Source organism: Pezoporus flaviventris, unplaced genomic scaffold (assembly GCF_033815535.1).
Source record: "Pezoporus flaviventris isolate CSIRO_AGI_PZ_B2104156 unplaced genomic scaffold, CSIRO_AGI_Pfla_v1 ptg000066l, whole genome shotgun sequence".
NCBI classification, from domain to species: Eukaryota; Metazoa; Chordata; class Aves; order Psittaciformes; family Psittacidae; genus Pezoporus; species Pezoporus flaviventris.
In genome coordinates, this window is record NW_026892614.1 from 20,065,738 (window position 1) to 20,087,112 (window position 21,375).

The window sequence follows — 21,375 nt, forward strand, 5'->3', positions numbered from 1 at the left end:
CAGCTCAGATGCCTCTATACAAACGCCCGTAGCATGGGGAACAAACAAGAGGAATTAGAGATGTGTGCACGTCTACGGGGGTATGATATAATAGGTATCACAGAAACATGGTGGGATGGCTCCTATGACTGGAGTGCTGGAATGGAAGGTTACAGGCTTTTTAGAAAAGACAGGCCAGGCAGGCAGGGAGGGGGAGTTGCCCTTTCTGTTAGGGGTAGGCTGGAGAGTATGGAACTCTGTCTGGGGACAGGTGAGCAGTCCACAGAGAGTTTGTGAGTCAGGGTCAAAGGGATAACAGTGATGGGAGACATTACTTTGGTGATCTGTTACAGACCACCTGATCAAGAGGACTCTGTGGGTGAAGCTCTCTATAAACAGATAGGAACAGCCTCACGCTCACAGGCCCTTGTTCTCATGGGGGACTTCAACCACCCTGATGTCTCTTGAGGGATGGTGCGGCCCAGCACAAGCAATCCAGGAGGTTCCTCGATTGCGTGGAAGACAACTTCCTTCTGCAAGTAATAGAGGAGCCGAGAAGGAGACGTGCCTTGCTTGACCTTGTGATCACCAAGAGGGAAGGGCTGGTTGGAAATGTGATGCTCCAGGGCAGCCTTGGATGCAGCCATCATGAGATGGTCGAGTTCGAGATCCTCAGGACAGTGAGAAGAGCGTGCAGCAAGCTCACCACCCTGGACTTCAAAAGAGCAGACTTTGGCCTCTTCAGGAACCTGCTTGGTAAGGTTCCATGGGATATAGCCCTAGAGGGCAGGGGGGCCCAAGACTGTTGGTTGATATTCAAGGATCACCTGCTGCAAGCTCAGGAGTTTGCATCCCAACTGGAAGGAAGTGCAGCAGGAGGGCCAGGAGACCTTCTTGGACGAATAAGGAGCTGCTGAGGAAAATTCAAAGGAAAAAAGAGGCTCATAAAAGGTGGAAGCAAGGACAGGAAGCCTGGGCAGAATATGGGGACATTGTCTGGGAAGCTAGGGACCAGGTTAGTAAAGCTAAGGCCCAGTTAGAATTAAACTCGGCTAGGGATGTTAAGGATAACAGGAAGGAATTCTATAGGTACGCAGTGAATAAAAGACAGACTAGGGACATTGTAGGCCCCCTCCAGAAGCTATCAGGAGAACTGGCTACCCTGGATTTGGAGAAGGCTGAGGTTCCTAATGACTTCTTTGCCTTACTCTTCACTGGCAAATGCTCTGACCACACCACCCAAGTCTTGGAAGGCAGACACAGGGACTGTGAGAATGAAGACCTTGGGCCTACTGTAGGAGAGGAACTGGTTGGGGACCATCTTAAGAACTTGAACATGCACAAGTCCACGGGACCTGATGAAATCCATCCTTGGGTCCTGAAGGAGCTGGCAAATGAAGCTGCTCAGCCACTGTCCATCATATTTGAGAAATCATGGCAGTCAGGTGAACTTCCCAGTGACTATAACCCCCATTTTCAAGAAGGGGAAAATGGATGACGCGGGGAATTACAGACCAGTCAGTCTCACCTCTGTGCCTGGCAAAATCTTGGAGGAGACTCTCCTGGAAGGCATGCTAAGGCACATGAAAAACAACAAGGTGCTTGGTGACAGCCAGCATGGCTTCACTAAGGGGAAATCCTGCCTGACCAATTTGGTGGCCTTCTATGATGGGGCTACAGAACTGATGGATGGGGTAGAGCAGTTGATGTCATCTACCTGGACTTGTGCAAAGTGTTCGACACTGTCCCACACGACATCCTTGTCTCTAAATTGGAGAGACATCAATTTGATGGATGGACCACTCGGTGGATAAAGAACTGGCCGGATGGCCGCGTGCAAAGTGTTGTGATCAATGGCTCAGTGTCCGGCTGGAGACCAGTAACCAGTGGTGTCCCTCGGGGATCAGTGTTGGGACCGCTCTTGTTCAACATCTTTGTTGGTGACATGGACAGTGGGATTGAGTGCACCCTCAGCAAGTTTGCCGATGACACCAAGCTGTGTGGTTCGGTTGATACGCTGGAGGGAAGGAATGCCATCCAGAGGGACCTTGACACACTTGTGAGGTGGGCTGATGCCAACCTCATGAAGTTTAACCATGACAAGTGCAAGGTCCTACACCTGGGTCGGAGCAATCCCAGGCAGAGCTACAGGTTGGGCAGAGAAGAGATTCAGAGCAGCCCTGCAGAGAAGGACTTGGGTGTGCTGGTCGATGAGAAACTCAACATGAGCCTGCTTCAGTGTGCGCTCGCAGCCCAGAAAGCCAACCGTATCCTGGGCTGCATCAAAAGGAGCATGACAAACAGGCTGAATGAGGTGATCCTGCCCCTCTACTGTGCTCTCGTGAGACCTCACTTGGAGCATTGTGTGCAGTTCTGGTGTCCTCAACATAAAAAGGACATGGAACTGTTGGAACAAGTCCAGAGGAGGGCCATGAGGATGATCAGGGGCCTGGAGCACCTCTCGTATGAAGCCAGGCTGAGAATTTTGGGGCTGTTGAGCCTGGAGAAGAGAAGGCTGCGTGGAGACCTCATAGCAGCCTTCCAGTATTTGAAGGGGGCCTACAGGGATGCTGGGGAGGAACTCTTCATTAGGGACTATAGTGACAGGACAAGGGGTAACGGGTTAAAACTTAAACAGGGGAAGTTTAGGTTGGATATAAGGAGGAAATTCTTTCCTGTTAGGGTGGTGAGGCACTGGAATAGATTGCCAAAAGCAGTTGTGAATGCTCCATCCTGGCAGTGTTCAAGGCCAGGTTGGACAGAGCCTTGGGTGACATGGTTTAGTGTGAGGTGTCCCTGCCCACGGCAGGGGGGTTGGAACTAGATGATCTTAAGGTCCCTTCCAACCCTAACTATTCTATGATTCTATGATCTCAAATTAAATATTTCTCTTTATTTGAATATATTCTGTATCAGCTGGGATAGATACATTATAAAGCTGACTTTCATATAGAGATGAGTCCAGAGACCAGAATACTTACTTTTGAAATTTTATGTGTATATGTTATATTAAATAGTGTTTGTCATGAAGGAGCAGCTTTTAAACATGTTACACGTATTTTCTTTCTAGTTGATTCTTTAATGATGCAGGCAGCCAGTAGAGACTTTGTCACAACCTTGATCTCTAACCTTTATGAAAAACTCCCTCTTTCCTTTCTTCAGGTATTCTCAATCATCCAACTTATTCTCCCCATTCTATTATATGCAGCAGATGATTTTAAAAATTTCATTTGAGTGTATAAAAGTAACAGTTTTCCAAGCACCAGGTGCAGAATAAAAATGGCTATATAATTAAATGCTACACGAGCTGCAGGTTGGCACATAAAGCTACTATGTGATAAACTGATAAGAGTTACAGTAATGTGCATCTTTACTTCCTTGAAAGAGTGCATAATAAGAACTGATTTAAATATGTTCTGGTTTTAAGAAATATCCCATGTGTCTTCCTTGAAATTAGCTTTGCCTTCATCTGTTGGAACTATTAAGCTGATCTGCCACTTGAATTATTCTATGCAAGCCTGTACAATTCAAAAGAGAAACAAAAGGCTGTAGATCAACATTGCATAATTTTGGAAGCCCACTTACTATGCCTGAAAGTAATTTTAAGATGCAATTGAAGGAAACAGGTGCTTACAGGATACACTAAACAGTGTAAATAATTCATGAATACCAAAAGTTTCTCTAGCTTTCTAATTCTTTGGGAGTGAAAAAGGCTTTAGCTACAAAGCATTTCCAACACATTTTGGAAGGCCTTGGTTTAGGCAAATCCCTTGTCTATAAATTTAGATGCTAAGTTAAAAAATGTTAGCTTGTGAGAAGTTAGTTTTTATATTAAAAATCATAAGCATCTCCACTGACTAGAGGGCAAATGGTTTAGATTAACTTTGTATAACAGAATAAATGGTATATAATTTCCGAAGTTATAATGGGAAAAATACATGTTTCACAGTTACTAAAAGAGGAACAAATAGACATGGAGTGTAAATAATTGGCTAATGGTTGTAAATCAGGGAGCTAACACTTTTTTGTTCTCTCCCTTGTGAGAAGGATTGTGTTAGTGGGGCCCTAGGTTACTCTGCCATAGTCAATTAACTTGAAGGATGTCCCTCATAACTGCAAAATGAATTCTGTGATGCTGTTCATAGTTGTTGCTTTGTGTGATGATGAATAAAACATTTCAAGTGTGTAGTTTTGTGAGCTTGTGTCCACCTACCAGTGGAAGAATTCTTTCAAGTCTCAGAGGAGGATTTTTTTAATTATTCTTGGCTAGTGTTATTTAAGGTCAGCTCTGAAAACTGTTTGTGTTGACACTGCATCAGCTCAACAGATTTTAGGGTTCCAGGTTTTCCCCTTCTTTTATAAGAATCAAGAATGTCTAAAATTAGTGTTGGCTTCTCCAGGAATCTAAAAATTTATGTCCTGGCTTATTTGCAAATGTACAGAACTGCAGGATGCGTAGATGTTGCATATGGTCGTCTGTCACTTATTGGATTACTGATGGAAGTGAAACTTGTATTTTAAACCATTCCCTAATTTAGAATTATAGTAGGTGGTATGAATTACTGCCAAGGTTACATACAACCCATTTTTGTATAACCAATATAGCTTTAAAATATCATTGTACTTTTATAAATATGAAGTAACATCATGTGGGAAAAAATAATTATCTATCTCTGTGCTCAGTGTTCACGTTTTCATTCCTCATCTGCATGCCCAGCAGGGCTCAAATAAATGCTAGCATTCATGAGTTTACCTTATTAATAGGCAGTTTCAGTGACATGTTTTGAGATGCCCCTCAAGTCTTTTGCCGTACCATCACTTATTATTTATTTAATCTATGCCAAAACTCTAGTATTAGCATTCTCCTAATTTTTTTCCCTGAAAAGTATAGCTAGCCACAGGGAAAGAGTTCTCCCTCTAACAGAACATGTACTATGCTCAAAGCTCTACAAATGTTTTAACGATTTTCGTCCTTAATGACAAAAAAAGGTGTGCACCCATTCTGAGTGGCAGTGGGGAGGTATCTTGCAAAACTAAATAAAACACAAAAATGCGTGATTGCATTTTTTATTATATACAAGTCTGTGATGTGATAATCAAATTCAGTATTGCAGCTTTTATGTTCTTTGCTGGGTTTTTATGACTTTTAGTCCGTAGTGTTCTTGTAGATGTGATTTTTTTCCAATGAAATCTTTCTTCAGTTCACTCAATACATGATATTTGAGCTCAAGATTAGATTTATAAGTAGGTTTCTTTTTTGCTCTGTTTCAGAGAGGTTTGTCTGGAAGGACAGGAGTGTATTATTGATATATTTGGTTATTCTTACAGCATGAACTCTCATAGCTACTTCTGTTTACTGGCAGAAAGAGGCAGAAAAATATATTGAATTTTTCTAAGAAACAAAGAATAAAGTTATGCAAGTCTTAGTGGATGTTCCAGAAATTATTTTTGCCTCTGTGGCATAAGAAAAAAATATATATAAAGCTTAATGTAGAAAGTCTATGGTATGCTCAAAATACTCTTATTTACTACTAAATCATTTCAGTATTATGATTTCATGTGCAAGACTTCTTTTGTTCTGAAAGGCTTCTTTTGTCAGGATGCATTAATAAAGAATGCCATGGATGACTTGGAGTTGATGAGGGGCCAAAGTCTTAAAATCTTTGTTTGTCAGCCTCAATTTGATCAACTTCAGTGGCAGGGATATCGAGAATTAAATACAAGGTCTCTTAGGTCAAACTTGATAGAAGTTTTATTGAGGGTGATCTGGAGAAACTGATGAACACGCTATGGGAAGGTAGACAGGAGAGAGGAAAAAAGAAGTAATTCTACAAAGATTTCCTACTTCCCACTGAAGTTATAAATCCCCTCTGTTTCTGGCAGCATCTTTGAAATTCAGGATTTTGCTTGTATTTTAATGATACATCCAAACAGACTTTACTAACCAAAAGTCTTTAAAATGGGTAATTTTTGAGCCTTAATTGCACAGTAGTGACAGTGGCTTCCTGTCCTCCTCCTACCCTGAGATAGATTCATGTAGAGAGAATGTTTTCATGATTTGTAAATTATGAATGATTTTGAAGAGTCTTATTCTGACATGTACTTTGTGAAATTAAAATATTGATACATACTGTGCTGATTTGAAGGGATTTTTCAGGACTGTTGCTTTTACAATACTTCAGTTTCTGTAAAAAAAAAGAAAAAATTGTTTTTACAAAGCAAGGCTTGGTTTTAAATTGCATTTTTTGTTTATTAAACAAAGTATATACTGAATTCTGCATAGAATAGGGCTTAGGTGATTTATTTTTATTATTGATATATAAAAGCATGTAGAGAGAACACTGTTCTGAAAAGTGGGGGTTTTTGTATATAAACTATGGTTACTGAAGATGTGATTTTATAATGCAAGTTCCTAAATATAATGGAGGCTAGTGTATTTTCAGTGAGTAGTGGTTTGGGGTTTTTATTTAATTTGGAGCAGAATTAAAGTGAGAAGGAATGGAAGGATTTGGGAAGATAAGGAGAATAAAGGAATAAACCAGGGGAGAAGGTGGGGAGGATAATATCTTGCCTCCTGGTAGGCTGAAGTCAAGAGGTAGGTGGGTTTTGTGTTTGTGGCAGTAAGAGACATACTGGTGAGAGAGAGAAAGTAGCATTTGTGAGACATTCGTAGTAACTTTTTCCACAGTTTTCTGTAGTGGAAATCATTCATTTTATTGTATAATGTTGTGAACGCTGACTAACTGCTTTTCTTAAGCTGGAATGGGGCCTGAGCAGATTGTGTTAGCAAAATAAGCCTTGATGTTGTAATGAGATCTAAAAAAAAATTATTGGAAAAATTAAGCATAGAATTTTAATAATATTTAAGGTACCTTCCTTTGTGTTTCTGTTGGTAGAAGGTAATACAAAGTAAAGATGCAAAACAGCTTCTTTCTAGGTGTGACAGTTTTAAACTTAAAAATAATGAACGGAAGAAAATGGCCTGTAGGAAACATTACAGCCTACTACCTATGAATTTTTGTTTTAAAAAAGGGTGGTTACACTTAACCCTTTAAGAAAAGTCATAATTGCTGTAGGAAAAAAAAAATGAAATTAATTTCAAAATTTCAAATACCATGAAAATATCTTAAAGAATTTATATATATATATATAAATTTAAGTTATTTATATATATAAAAGGCTCAATTGTTTCTGCATAATAAGGCTCAAAATATTGTTGTCTTATTTGAAGGATTTATTTTTTTTTTTTGCAACTTATCATCATAAAAGTTCTGGTTATGTGTCTTTAAGTTTTAAAAATATTAATAAATAAAAAACACAAATAAGAGGAAGTGTTTTCAAAGGAACGTAAAGTACTTTTGCAGTTATTTTTGGCAGTTGTAAAATTATCTTCTGTAGTTTCAGTAGATGCAATTTTATGTTATTCCAGCCACCAAGAAAGAAAAAAGTGTGTTGTCGTAATCTAGGATATATTAGCAGTCCTGTTCATAGCAATAAACCCTTTAATTTTACTTTTTTTTTTTTTTAGAAGTTAAATGTAATAGTTTCTGTTATGTGTTTTTGAAACCTACCATCACCGTCTTTCTTATGATGGGTTCTTCAGGTCAATTCTGTAGAAATTACCCTTCTAGCCTTAATTAATTTGTTGCCATTTCTGTATTGTAAAATTTACATTTCATCTTGCATTCTAAATGACAGGTTGGTTATTACTCACTCACTGGACAGGTCTGGTCAGAGAGGTGAAAACAGAGAAAATGGTATAGTATCTGTTGTTTATAAGATCAAGTTACAAATGGCATACTTCTTTTCTTTCCCAAAAGGCACTGAGGCGTGAACTGAAGGATAAAGAGCAAACCATTATCAATGCTGTGGACCAGGCACGAGTTTTCCTTGCTGATCAACCAATTGAGGGGCCTGAGGAACCAAGAAGGAGCTTGCATTCCAAAACAGGTCAGAAAATACTTACTTTTGGAAATGGTCAAAATGAGAGAAAAAAGGAATTACATGTCTCTAGTACATATCTGATATCCTGATTATTTCGTTAGACTTCAGAATGTTCCTAATCACATCTTGATTGCTTTTATTTCAATGATTTAGCCTCAGAACATATACTCTTTTGCATGTACTCACATTTTAATGGAAGAAATAGAAAAATCTGAATTTCCTTTTCCAATTTTTGATTCAAAACACTAAAGTCATTAGTTCTGTCTTTTCCTTTTTCTTAACAGGATAACATATGCAGCTTAAGTGTAATCAGAATAGTAGTTGAAGGATGCACATACAAATACATAATTTTCCCTCACCCAATAACCAAAAAAGAGAAAAATATACCAAATATCTGCGTAATTAACCCCTAGAATTATGTTTCCGATATTAGCTACAATATTATAAAATCTTACTTTCAATTACATAAGAATTGTTCTTGGTGAAGGTAGTAATCTATTTTTACAAAAATATCAGTTGCTGTAAGATGTGAATAATTTACTGTTCTCTATAATTTGCAGAATTACAGTATAGCTGCTTGTATCAGGAGTTAGGGCTTTTTTTTTTTCCCCATACATCTTTCTATACATCTCCATAGCAAACTTTTAAAGTTTCTTCAATGGAAACTACTGATCTTTCCTGCATCTGTACTTTCTATTACTTCCGTGCAAATGTGGTTTCATATTCCCTAATTCAGCTTTGTAGATAAAGTTTGAATAGCTGCTGATTAAAGCAAATGAATCATTTTTCCCTGTGATTAGTTCTTGTACCTTAGCTGCTATAACGTATCTTACTACTTCCTTTTTGAACTCCTGACTCCTGGAAAAATGATTTGTCTTTACTGTCAGACTTATTTGGTACATTGCATGTCTAATGTTTTGGTCTAAATCATAAGCAACCCTGCAGTTGAAAAATAAGCAATGCTTGGTTTATATTTTCTCATTTTTTCACACAAAAGTTTGAAGTCACAGATTCTCCTCTCAGAAGCCATAGAACAACCCAACACAAATTATGCCAATCCATAAAATGTTACCAGTGTAAAATCTTAATTTTATAGCAGGGGTTGATATAAGTGATTGAGTCAGTGCTGACTGAAAGAGCAAAAGCAAACTTCAGAAAATGAGCTGCATCATAAATTCTTGTTTTGCAGTCTATTGTAGTATTGTTGTTATTATTAGTTATACAGATGGCAGTGATAACAAAATAGCAGGGAATTTGATGACCATGCTAAAGCGCATAACAATAATTGCCAGGCAGATGGTCTGTAAGTGATGTATGAGTATCTCTTGTCTAGTCATCAGATTTGAAAAACGATCAAATATGTGCAGGCTGGGAAGTTTCATAGATATGTATTGAACTTATTTTCCTCTTCCTTGTTCACACTCGGTAGTTCTCCATAGACTCTTGTTTTGAGCACGTGGTGTGTGGGTTAGTATAGGCTACCAGCCAAACTCCCACCCATCCATCCCCTCACTTCCTTGGTGGGACAGAGGCAGAAGACAGGAAGAAAAGGACTGAGAAAGCTCATGGGTCAAGATGGGAACAAATGTAGATCTATTACAAACTGCCGTTGTGGACCAAACAGATTTAGCTTGGGGAAAATAAACTATTTATTGACATTTAAAATAAATATTTAATTATAGGCTCAATGGTGAGAATCAAAAAGAAAACAGAAAAAACATAGCTTTCCTCTCCTCTTTCCTAGGCTCAACTTGACTCCTTTATTCCTGTCTCCTTTTCTTCTTCCCTCCTTGTTATGAAGGCAGGTCTTGCTCAACCTTTTCAACAGGGCAGCAAGTGGTGTGGGAAGGCAGCCTAGCAGTTTCTCTCTGCTGCTCTCTTCTCACCTCTCTGGGCTCTCCCTGGGAAGTGTCTGCCATGGAGCTGCTGCTCCTTCTCCTTGGACTTTGGTGTTCCCTCTGCTCTTTCTCCTTTTTGTTCCCTCCTCTTCTCTCTCTGGTGTTTTCTGCTGTATCCTAAATACTTTCCCTGAGGTGCCACCAGTGTGGCTGAGGGCCTCAGCTGTGCCTTGTCAGCTGGAGGTGGCCATCCCCAGCACCCCCATTACTGACAGCCCCAGCTGCCCCTCAGAGAGACCCTGCACACAGCACATACCAGTACAAAGCACTGTACGGTCATGATCTGAACATGGGTTTGTCTGCTTCTAACATGCAAGTAACAAAACCTTTTTCTTTTAAGTCATAATCACATTAATTGGCAAATCACTGTTTCTTGAGGTTAGTTCTTACCCTGTGTAATGGCAGGGGTGTTTAGGGGAGAGGGTTTTCTAACCTGAAGAGGGTAAAGTTGTAAATGTTTTTTTTCTGTTTTCTTCAACCTATCTCTCGCCATCCACTAATTTATTTATTTTTTCTTTACGCCGCTTGCACTGTTGCAGGGACAAGGAATGACAGGGATTTAGGAGAAGACTGATTAGAATCAGTTTTGAACTTGACTCATCAAGACATATTCTAAGGACCTGTGCATACATACATTCATTGTTCCTTCCACAGAGAATATTAGTTATAGGATGCCTCATGAACCCATTATTGTCTATAATGTTCCTGCTAATTTCAAATATATCACAAGAATGTAAAATCAGGTTATGAACAAGCCTATTTTTTTTCTTCCCATCTTGGCTTTATGCCTTCTGTGTTGTCCTCCTACTGTACCCTGTAGTAACTGGCACAGTCAAACACAGTTCTTTAGCTTTCAGGAAATGTCCTTCTAAGTTAAGCTTATCTCCTGTCTGTCTTTTCTTCTGATTTTGTTTTGCCATGTTTCCATAGGAATAAAAGTGAAAAAGTGAGCTTCACACTCTTCTTGCCTGTGAGCTGCTTCAGTAGCTGATTGGAGCTGATTGATAAACCAGCAGGCCAGCTGCTGAATTTTATAGATGTTCAGAATAAGGAGATTGGAAATGCTTGCATTTTTAGCTTTCTTGTCACATGTCCATGATATAGGACAAAACTTAGATCTAAAAATTTAAATTAAAATTCTCTACGGAATAGTTATATTTGGCTTCTTAGATCCTTATACTGTTGGTAAGGTTACAGGCCATGGGAAACAAAGGAAAGGAGAAATAATATTTTCTATCTCCAAGGTCCTACAGACTGATGATACAGCTTTGCTGAAATTCTGTCCTCAAAATTCTCAAAATTCCACTGCTGCAGTGAGGAAGTGGAGATAATTTTTTTTAGAATATAACATAAACTAACATCCTGCATATTACCATAGGTCAGCACACTGATTCTCACTGTAATAGTGACTGTTTCCAGGAGTCTACAGTATTGTCAAAGCCCTTCAGTAGCTTCTAGTTTTCTTACAGCAATCAGTTTCCTAGCTTTGAAACCTGCTGTTTGGTGGCAAAGGTTGTTGTCATAAACACATAATTTAAAATTAAGCATTTGCCATCTGTTATCTCCTCTTAATTGAAAGCGTAGGAAGCCCCATAAATAACATCTGAGTTATAGGAGAAATATATATTAGTAGATATCAATGAATTACATGCATATACTTACTGTAAGCTTGTAGACAACATATTCACCTCTTTCAGACATAAATGAAAGTTGAACTTATTCGTTTCCCACCACTGAGCTAGTTCAGGTAAACCCCTCCATAATTTTTCCTCTTACCAAGGAATATCAAACTGGAAATAGGCAATTTACTCTTTTCTAATATATATAGCAGTCAATAATTTTATTTTCAAACACTTGTCTCTGTCCATAAGCTATTGTGTAAAACTAGCTATTACACACACCTGGAATAGCTTTTTATTCTCTGCTGCACAGCTGAGCTGAATTTTTAACAGCTGAGTATTGGAAACAGGATGGCCTGAGGCCATAGTGGTCAATTTTATTATTGTTTTGGTTTTGTTTGATTTCTTTTTTTTTTTTTTTAACCATGAGGACCTGAGGATATAAGTAGAGTTATATTAATTCCTGAACTCTGTATGCTCTGTTATGGTCCAGTTTTAGCTGAAATACTAGGATGCTTCCCAGGTAGAAGCCTTGTTCAGTTATGCTGCTAGCAATGCGGATGACTGGTGGATGTCAAAAGTTAGGATGTTGCCTGAAAGAAAATTCCTTTCTTATACTCTAGAGCAAACATAGTTCTAAAACACTGTAAATGAGCCTCAAGAAAGCAAATCGGAAATTGCAGAATATTAAACAAAAAGTGTATAGAAGAGGAAACATGCTGAGGAAACTTGCTTAGGAAGTTAAAAAAAAATCAGAACATGGACGTTTCAAAGACCTGTTTTGTTGTTATAGGTTGCTATCAAGTCAAGGAGCCCTACCTCTTATGCTGCCTGGCTATTTTCTGGTTTTATATTATTTTGGAATAAAATAGATGCCTTTGTTTTGTTCTGATATGCTGTTAGGGGATGTATATCTGTCTCCGACAGCCTTGCTGAAGAGCTACCTGCCATATGTGCTGTGCCAGGAAAAAGTCTTTATTGATCTTTGGAAGAAATAAAAGGCTTGTCACAATCTGCAGTCACAGTGCTTTGGAAACATAGGATTAATTCCTTACTTGGCTAGAGTAACTGGGATACAGTGGGGATAGCCTTCTTTCCACTAGTATTCTCTCTTTAACAGAAATTGGAAGAAGACATAGTAGCTTGGTAATGCTATAACAGTACTGTTATATTTGTTTTTTTCTGGTTTTGTGGCAAGAGCAGAGTAAAACTGAGTTTAATGTTTCTGGAGTAATGTTGGTTGGGCTTCCACTATGCAAAAGTATTGTGAATTCGTGTTGGATCACACCATTTATTACAAAATGGTGGCTTGATTTTAGTGAGAAGTATTCTATGTGTTTTGATTATATTGTCAAATTACATTGACTATGTTGGATAAATGCACAGTTCTCGGGATTGCTGTAATTTTGGGGGGTTTTCTGGAGATAGATGCTATGGGACAACTTAATTATCTCTTTTAACTTGAAGCTATTTTCTCTTTGTTTCGGCCTTCCATGTCTTCTTCACCAGCATCCACTGGGAAATCAACAACCATTATTGAAGGATATGTATGTTTGCTAGCATTTTTCTCATTTGTCTTTATCTGGAGCCCATACTCTGGGCCCTTTCCAGAAATATTCATCATACATGAGGTTAAAAGCTTTCATTTTCTATGCTTTCATGATTCTGTCTTCTGAAGACTAAAGGTAATTTGTCTTTTATCCTGCAGCAACTTTCCTCATTCACTATTTATTTAATTATGTTTCTCTAGTTTGAAGAAGAATGTTCAGGTTTCATAGAAGAAAACCTGAATGGATAAAGGTGAAAATGACTGCGCTTTTTCTTTGTTTTAACTACATATGCAGTAGATATTTGAATAGGAGAAAAAGGTGACATACTTTGTTATGCTTACATGGTTGGGTTCTTAGAATCTGACTAATTTCTACATTTCCACAAAAAAAGGTTGCTGCAAGTTCTTTAAGCTTCCTGTTCCCATCTCATCACAACTAAGTTTTCTGTCCAGATTGTTAGAAATCCAGAGAATGCTTTTGCTGGAGTGATGATAAAGACTTCATTCAATGCTAGTACTGCTTTTGGTTCTTCTGCTTAGGAGTTTGACAGGGTGCCATTGTGTCTGTTCAAATGCTCTGAAAGTTTTCATAATGGTTATAGTGTTGTGTCACCCATTGTTTTTTGCTGCAAAGCTTGACTGAACCACAGAAGACACAATGTTTGACATAATGGGAGAGGAAGTGGGCATGAAATCAGGTCCAGTTCTAGTATGTTTTATTGAGAATATAGCAGAAATGAAAGGAAATTAATGCAATTTTGTCAAGATGGAGAGAGATCACTAGTTGAAGTCCACATAATGAAGATCAAGCACAGTTGCTTAGAATCAAATCTGCTAGAGCCAGGAATAGTTTGAGATCTAAAATAATTTCTTAATGCAAGGAGAATTTTCTTTACTGATAACTTTCCTGGGTAAGTATTCTCCAAATATGTAAGCTTGTGCTGAAACTATATGCTGTGAAGTTCAGACTTGAAAGTTTCCCATCCGTGGCACTCTGTCTCTGATAGAGACACAGAAGAGCTTTTGGTGTTTTCATTATTTGTTTGTGAAAAAAGAAAAAAGCTTATTAAAATCAAGTTTTGCCCGTGACAGAGTCAGACTATGTTTTTCTGTTCTTTCTCCCTGACTGCAAGGTCAGATAATATCTTTCCTCTCTGGTAAATAGATGGCCCAGTGAATACAGGCTTTTCTTAGTTTCTGAGTAGCTGCTGAAGTGGAGATAATGTAATAAGTACCATTAAAAAAATAAAAAGAAAAAATAAAAAGAAAAAAGAAAGAGGGCAGTATAAGAAAAGCTGATCTTTGGGAAGACTTTATATTAAGTGGGGACAAAAAAGCAACAACCACTGTGCAGCCTTTTTTCACACTGCCACTGTGTGTAATGACAGACTGGTGAAACAAGTTCCAAACTTATAGAAGAAAATTCTCACTGTAATTTTTGGAGGCTTACAATTTTGTGCTATAAAGCCAGTGTCTTGGAGAATGTGTTATCTGCTTGGAAAAAAAAGTAATGTGCTGCTTATTAATAAGTTGAGTTGTCATGATGGAAAACATGAAGGTTATACAAGATGTATTTCTGTCTGAAATTAATAGATGCTGAATGGTATTAGAGCTCATAAAAGTGTGTGCTTAGCTCTTTTTCCCTAGTAAATGTCTTTTTAGGGCATGTTTACAAGCACTTACAAGGCTGTTATAAAATAAAACAGTCTCACAGTGAATTAATATTTTTCAAATGAAATATGTGCCACGTACCCTTTACAATGACACTGATTTGGCAAATGGTTTGGGTTCCAGTTCTGTTGGGACACTTTTATCACCCCTGTCAATCTGGAATCTTTTCCTTTCCCAGAATATGTGGCCAGCTTGTCAGGAGTAAAGCTGACTTGTTTTAACTGTCCAGACAAGTAAAGTCAGGCTGTTGTTCCCCTCTTCTATTCCCATTTATTACTACAGCCACATTTTTTCTTAGTGCTTCCACTGGGGCAAGCAGCACTCATTGAATCTCTTGTGTCAGTACTTTTATAGATAACCAAAAATTTTTGCAAGATTTTCAGCTCTTACTGAAGCTTTCAGTATGTTGCTTTTCAAGTGACAAGGACAATCAAGCGACTGATCATTTTAAATAACCTGCTAATAGTCTAGTTTAGAACTGTTAAGCCCTTGTGGCTCTGGTAACAGGTGATGTAAGCACATTATGTTGGATAAAAATGGTAGGTTGAAGCTTTGCATATATGTAACTTCTCCTTCAGTTTCTGGGTATAATGTCTCCTGTATTCACATGATTGAGATGCCAACAAAGGAAGCTTTCTCCCCGGGTCCGCAATTTTCTTTTGCCTTTCAATGAAGCTCAGTATTCCATTTCCTTTTGTAAAGGATTCCAGTGCTAGGTCCTTCATTCATCCTCATTTAAAGTCCTGTAGTTTTTACACCTGAGGCCTGGTTGTCCTCAACCTATAGCTGTATCATAGGATACCTCAACCTCAGTCTCCACCATTTGCTGCAGCTTGCCTGCATGCTGCGATTTAGTGATGTCTGGATTGCTCATGGTCCCTTTGAAGGGACTGTAGTAGATTCTTATTCATTCATTAGTGGTATATTATCAACAGTGTGTAATTCCAAAATTACTTCCAGTAGCAATTTCTTTGATATCATTATGTAAGCAATTCGTAGCTGCTGTTTTTTGTTTAAAACAACAGTTTTTATCTGAAAGGGGCTATTGTTTAGAACTTAAGCATTATTTCTTTTCCTTTTTCTAAAATCTGTTGCAAAGCTTGGGCTAAAGATCATACCAGAACTGTGTTGTCCTATGATATAGTTTATTCTACTGTGAATTGCTGGAATTCCAAAGACAAAGTGTAATTTATCACAGCATATCTTTGGTTTTCATCCCTATTTTGGTCTGTCAGTATTGCAAATTGTGGGTTACTGCCATGTCTCTATATCCCAGAGCTACATATATAATTTATGTCCCTTCACATGTAGTTAAGCATTGCAGGTTAGTTGTGAGGAGGCTGTTTTTTTGTTTGGATATTTTTTTCCTCTCAGTGGCATCTGACTGTGTTGCTGAATACTCTTTTAGTATTTGTAGTCTAGCATGTATCAAGACTAATACAGGCCAACTTTTTTAAAAAATACATAGATCTGGTGGGCAGAAACTGGTTTTGATCTGAACAACTCCCTATTACTTTTACATCTGGATAAAATGTGCCTGCCCTTCTCAGCAACAAATTGAGCATATTCTAATGGATTTTTTTGTGATGTTTTTTTTTGCGTGGTTTTTTTTAAAGTCTTGCAGGGACTGGAGATTTAAATATAAGCAATTAACTGAAATAATCAGCATCATCTCCTGTGACTACGTCCTGAGGCTGTGTGTATGCCCACTTTGTCTTTGTTAATGGGATTTCCGTGGTTGCTGGGTTGCGTGGGATTTAGACACATAAGCCTGAAGTTTGTGAGAAAAGGTGCACTGTAAGCTTGGCTCTTTTTCACTCAAAAGGTTCACTAAACATTTTTACATTTGCTAAACCTATTTAAACCAGCCTTTTAGGACTTTGGTGTTAACATGAAAAAGTGGATGTAGAGCTGCAGAACCACTCACCACATAGTACTCAGTACACATAGGTTTTTGCTAGTGCGAGACATCCTGATGATAGGGTGAAAGGTGGTGGTAAGTGATCCAGAGCAAAGCACTTTTCTTCTTCTTTCTACATGAAATGGTGCCTAGATTCTCTATTGCAGTTTCCAGTAGGGAAGAGTGATCTTCCAGTTCCTGCCCCTGTGCCTTCAGAAGTGACAAATCAGCAGTAAGCTGCCTTTGCTTTGTGGATATCATAATACATGGAAGGAGTAATAGTTTCCTGATTTCTGATCAAGCTTTATTTTGTCATTAGGAGTGATTAAAGTTTATTTCTGTTATGGCAAGGTACACTGTCTTCTACCTTGTACCTGCTGAAATAAATTATCAGTTAACACTGGACTTACTGTCTTGAGTATGTACCTCAGGAGCACTGTCTGAACACTGAATAGGCACAAATAGAGCAGAAATAAAGAGTGTAACTTTTCTTTCGCTCTACAGAGTTGACCCCTGAGGAGAAAGCTATGAGGATTGCCAAAGCTATGCGTAAGCAGTCATCGGAGGTAAAAGAGAAATGGGAGAACCTAAATGCCAGTGCCAGTATCTGGCAGAAACAAGTGGACAAAGCATTAGAAAAACTGAAAGACCTGCAGTGTGCCATGGATGACCTCGATGCTGACTTGAAGGAAGCTGAAAATGTGAGGAATGGCTGGAAACCTGTGGGAGACTTGCTTATAGATTCGTTACCAGATCACATTGAGAAAACTACAGTAAGTATGGAATTCCTGGGAAATATTTAGCCTGTGTGAGTCAGACCCCTACATTCTACTACCCCTAGTTATGTTACCTATATACACATTGTACACTTAAATTCTCATGTGCAGGTTATAGTGCTTAAGTTATTGCATAAGCACATGTGATCAGCAAGCTATAGAAGTGTACAGAATACAACATTCATCAAATGAAAAAGACTGTGTTCTAGGATTTAAATATTTTCTTTCTAGAAATACTATCTAATCCATAGTTAGGCTATGGGTGTGTTTGGATCTTTGCCCAAACACTGGATTATGATTTAGCTGAATCAGTTATCATTCTGACAGTTGACAGTAGGCTCCCCTGCTTTTTGTAGTGGTGAGCTGTCAGATCTGTTTGACCGTCATGTATAGCTTTCTTACAAAACATTGGGAGCTTTTTCAGTCATCCAGAAGTATGCACATGGTTTTGATTTCTGTTCCTTATCTTTCACAGACTTCACACATCTATTGTCTGTTTTAGCTTGTATGAGTGAAAATTTATATCTGCCTTTACTTGAATCTGGCTTCTCTTCAGGATTATTTCAAAGTGAAGAACGCACATTACCATATTCTTGCAGGCATACCAGGTCTTGCAGTCAGGGTTTCAGGCCACCCATGCAGGGCTCAGCTCCCCAAGGCATGGCTGCTCATGGTGGGTAGTAGTTGTCCCCTGCTTAGATGCATGGGTTGGGTAAGGACCCAGTAATGGAGAGTTCTCCAAAGGAGGAATACCCTCTGATAACTAACATTGTCCAGGAGGGCTGACTGGAAACAGTCATAGTGCTTGGGGGAGTGCCTGAATATCAGGGATTCCATTAGAACATGTGGGTATGCATATATAAGTAGAGGAAATTGCTGTTTCAGGCAAATTTCCACCAATCTTCTGTTTCACAAATGCAACTTTTCACTTTTTAATCTCAAGAATGAATATAGCAAAACATTAGAGGACCCTGGGGTCATGTACTTGACTGTCTATGTCTTCAGCATGGGACACTGGAGTTAAAAGAATGAAGATCTGTGGGCTGCAGCCATTTTTCTGAGAATACTCTTTCTATGTATACACAGCCTGTGGACTTGTGAAATTAGCACACGTCTGTGTTATTTCATGTATATCAATATAAGCATCCTCATTCTCCAAATTTTGTTCTTACATTCAGGTTTAATGGGACCAAAATCTTTAAAACAGTCAGAGCTGACTTATATCCAGACTGCTGTTGATCTGAGAAGCGATACATCTGCTCCCCCTCTTTTATTTTAGTATAGATACTAAAGCAAGCAATAAGATGTTGGTGCTGAATTGTTCTTTGTTCTCATGTTAAGAAGTGGTTTGTCATATCTTGATGGTTTATTCTATAAAGAAGAGTAAAGCAAAGTCTTTTAGATTTTCATTGCTGCTCAAAAAACTGTAACATCTGCTGAAGTAGTAGGGCCCTGCTGGCTGTCCAGAAGCCAGATACTTCTGGAACAGAAGCTTCTACTTGCCAGTAGGTTCCTGGGAAGGATGATAGAGATTTTGAAGAGAGGTAAATAATTGAATTGTCCAAAGAAAATATTTTTCTAGTTGTTTTTGGCTTGTTTCGTGATGTTTAATCAAGCCATTTATACGATTGAACAATTAACAGCTCACAGCAAGCAAGATGTTTGATGCATCTTCAACTGTAACTAAAATTTGCATCAATTTTATCTTAATACTATATTTAGTTCCATTAAATTCAATAAACCTTTTTCTTCTTTTTAATTATTGTAATAGTTTTACTGTACAGTTGTAACCAGGTAAAACATTGTACTCCTTTTCATTAGAAGATACATTCCGTCATGCTTTGCTAATTCAATAATAGCTTTTAAACTGATTTTTTGTCAGCTGCTTAATCCTGGAAAACTAGTTACTGAATGTATTTTTTTCGTAAGAGCACTTTACACATTGTAGACTGCTAAAGCTCCTGAAAAAGCATTGTGTATTTCTTTTTGGAAAGAAAAGCTCTAAAACCGTATGGCATCACTAAAAACTTAGTTAAATTGTTTTGGGGCACAATTTGGATATGGGCATTTGAGTAAGTATCATACTCTTTTCTCTAAGGATGTATATGAAGGAGTGAAGGAATTAATAAGAATACTGAAGTGAGTGATCTTTCTTTGCCAGAGAACTGAGTTACATACAGTTGTTTAGCATAAGCTGCCATGTTGGGCAAGTCAGTGCCCTGTTGAGTTTACCATGGCTTTTGTGCTGCTCAAGTGTCTGTTGTAAATAAATGAATGCTTCTTACCCTTTTAGGCTTTTAGAGAAGAAATTGCTCCCATCAGCTTGAAAGTTAAGACAGTGAATGATTTGTCTAGTCAGCTGTCTCCACTTGACCTTTATCCATCGTTAAAGATGTCTCGTCAACTGGATGATCTTAATATGCGGTGGAAACTTTTACAGGTATTCTTCTGAATGTGTACAGTAGGTGTGGGGGAAGGGATGCTTCTCTTAAAAAAGATGCATTATTACCATTTGTCCTTTATTTCTATCTTTAAGGTGTTATTCTAGTAGTACCAAAGCAACACAGGGAGCTGTCTTTCATTCTGTGGCTTGAAAAAAACTTTTCGTGTCTCAGCAGTTTACTCACTGTCCCACTAGTTTACTCAGGAGACCACATTAATCTCTGGAGACTAGGGGGAACTATTGCTGCATGGTATTTTGTATATCTTATAGCAGTATTTTTACTGCATAAATCATTGTCACTGAGATATCATAGAATCATAGAATAGTTAGGGTTGGAAAGGACCTTAAGGTCATCTAGTTCCAACCCCCCTTCCATGGGCAGGGACACGTCACACTAAACCATATCACCCAAGGCCTCGTCTAGCCTGGTCTTGAACACTGCCAGGGATGGAGCATTCACAACCTCCCTGGGCAACCCATTCCAATTCCTCACCACCCTTACAGGAAAGAATTTCTTCCTTACATCCAATCTAAACTTCCCCTGTTGAAGTTTTAACCCATTACCCCTTGTCCTATCACTACAGTCCCTAATGAAGAGTCCCTCCCCAGCATCGCTATAGGCCCCCTTCAGATACTGGAAGGCTTCTATGAGGTCTCCACACAGCCGTCTCTTCTTCAGGATGTTGAGTTTCCAGCTTGCGTGAAAGCTGTTTTATTTTGGTTTTGAGTTTTAAGTTTCAGCAGGGAATATCACTTAAAGTGACTTAAGTATTGGTAAAGCTGTAACAGGATGTAAGCAATAGTACATTTAGCATTATAAAACAGAAGAGGATATGCTGTATGAAAGATTCATATTGCTTAGTTATGATTGTTGTGCTTAAATGGTTTGAGAAAGGTAAATCAGTATGCCTGATTACAGTTCAATCTCATGCACAGTTTCAGTGAATGATTTAATGGAGTTTCTTGCATCAGTTAAAAATTCATTTATCAATTTTTGCACTTTGTTACTCTCTTTTTGGTAGGAAATACTTACAGTGAGTCAGTTGCTATTTATTTCTTTACCTGGCTTCTAAGTGATATTAAGTGTCTGGAAGAATTAGGGTAAGGATGGAGGATCTGTCACCTCTCTAGCTGAGGGAAGTGGGACAGAAGTTTCAAAACCTGGGTATCAGTTTCTGAGCTGAATGAGTTGCTCCTGAGGGGCAAAATTGTGTCAGATCAGACCTTCCCTTCCCTAATATGGTAATGGCTTTCTTTTTTCTTCCGTTTTTTTTTACTTTTTTTTTTTTTTGTGTGTGTGTGTGTGTCCTCTCAAACTGAGTTAACGAAGCAGCCTAACTGCTGCTGGGTTTGCTAGTGCAGTTTCAATTAATAAACCAGGGGGGAACCATGTCAGCCAGTGAAGCAGTATCTTTCAAAATGGTTTCATGCTGGAAAGGCAGCTGTGAGATCAGTACAATCGAAGTAAGACCTGCTGACTATGGAAATTTGGAAAACAGAAGGCTTGGGAGAAGGTCAGAAACTTCAGCAGTCAGCTATAGTCATCGTGAACTTACTATTATTCATTATTGATCTGCAGTACTCTCACAGAACACT

General features: G+C 38.4%; 1 protein-coding gene across 5 annotated transcripts in view; it reads left to right on the forward strand.

Moving 5' to 3' along the window:
- The window catches only part of UTRN (utrophin), a 369,745-nt gene that overhangs the window by 275,439 nt on the left and 72,931 nt on the right, over nucleotides 1-21,375 (forward strand). For all 5 annotated transcript variants that reach the window (XM_061471431.1, XM_061471432.1, XM_061471430.1 and 2 more), the window contains 3 exons: nucleotides 7,800-7,929; nucleotides 17,065-17,333; nucleotides 19,630-19,776. In XM_061471431.1, coding sequence (XP_061327415.1) covers nucleotides 7,800-7,929; nucleotides 17,065-17,333; nucleotides 19,630-19,776 — 546 coding nt within the window. The remainder of the gene's footprint in view (nucleotides 1-7,799; nucleotides 7,930-17,064; nucleotides 17,334-19,629; nucleotides 19,777-21,375) is intronic.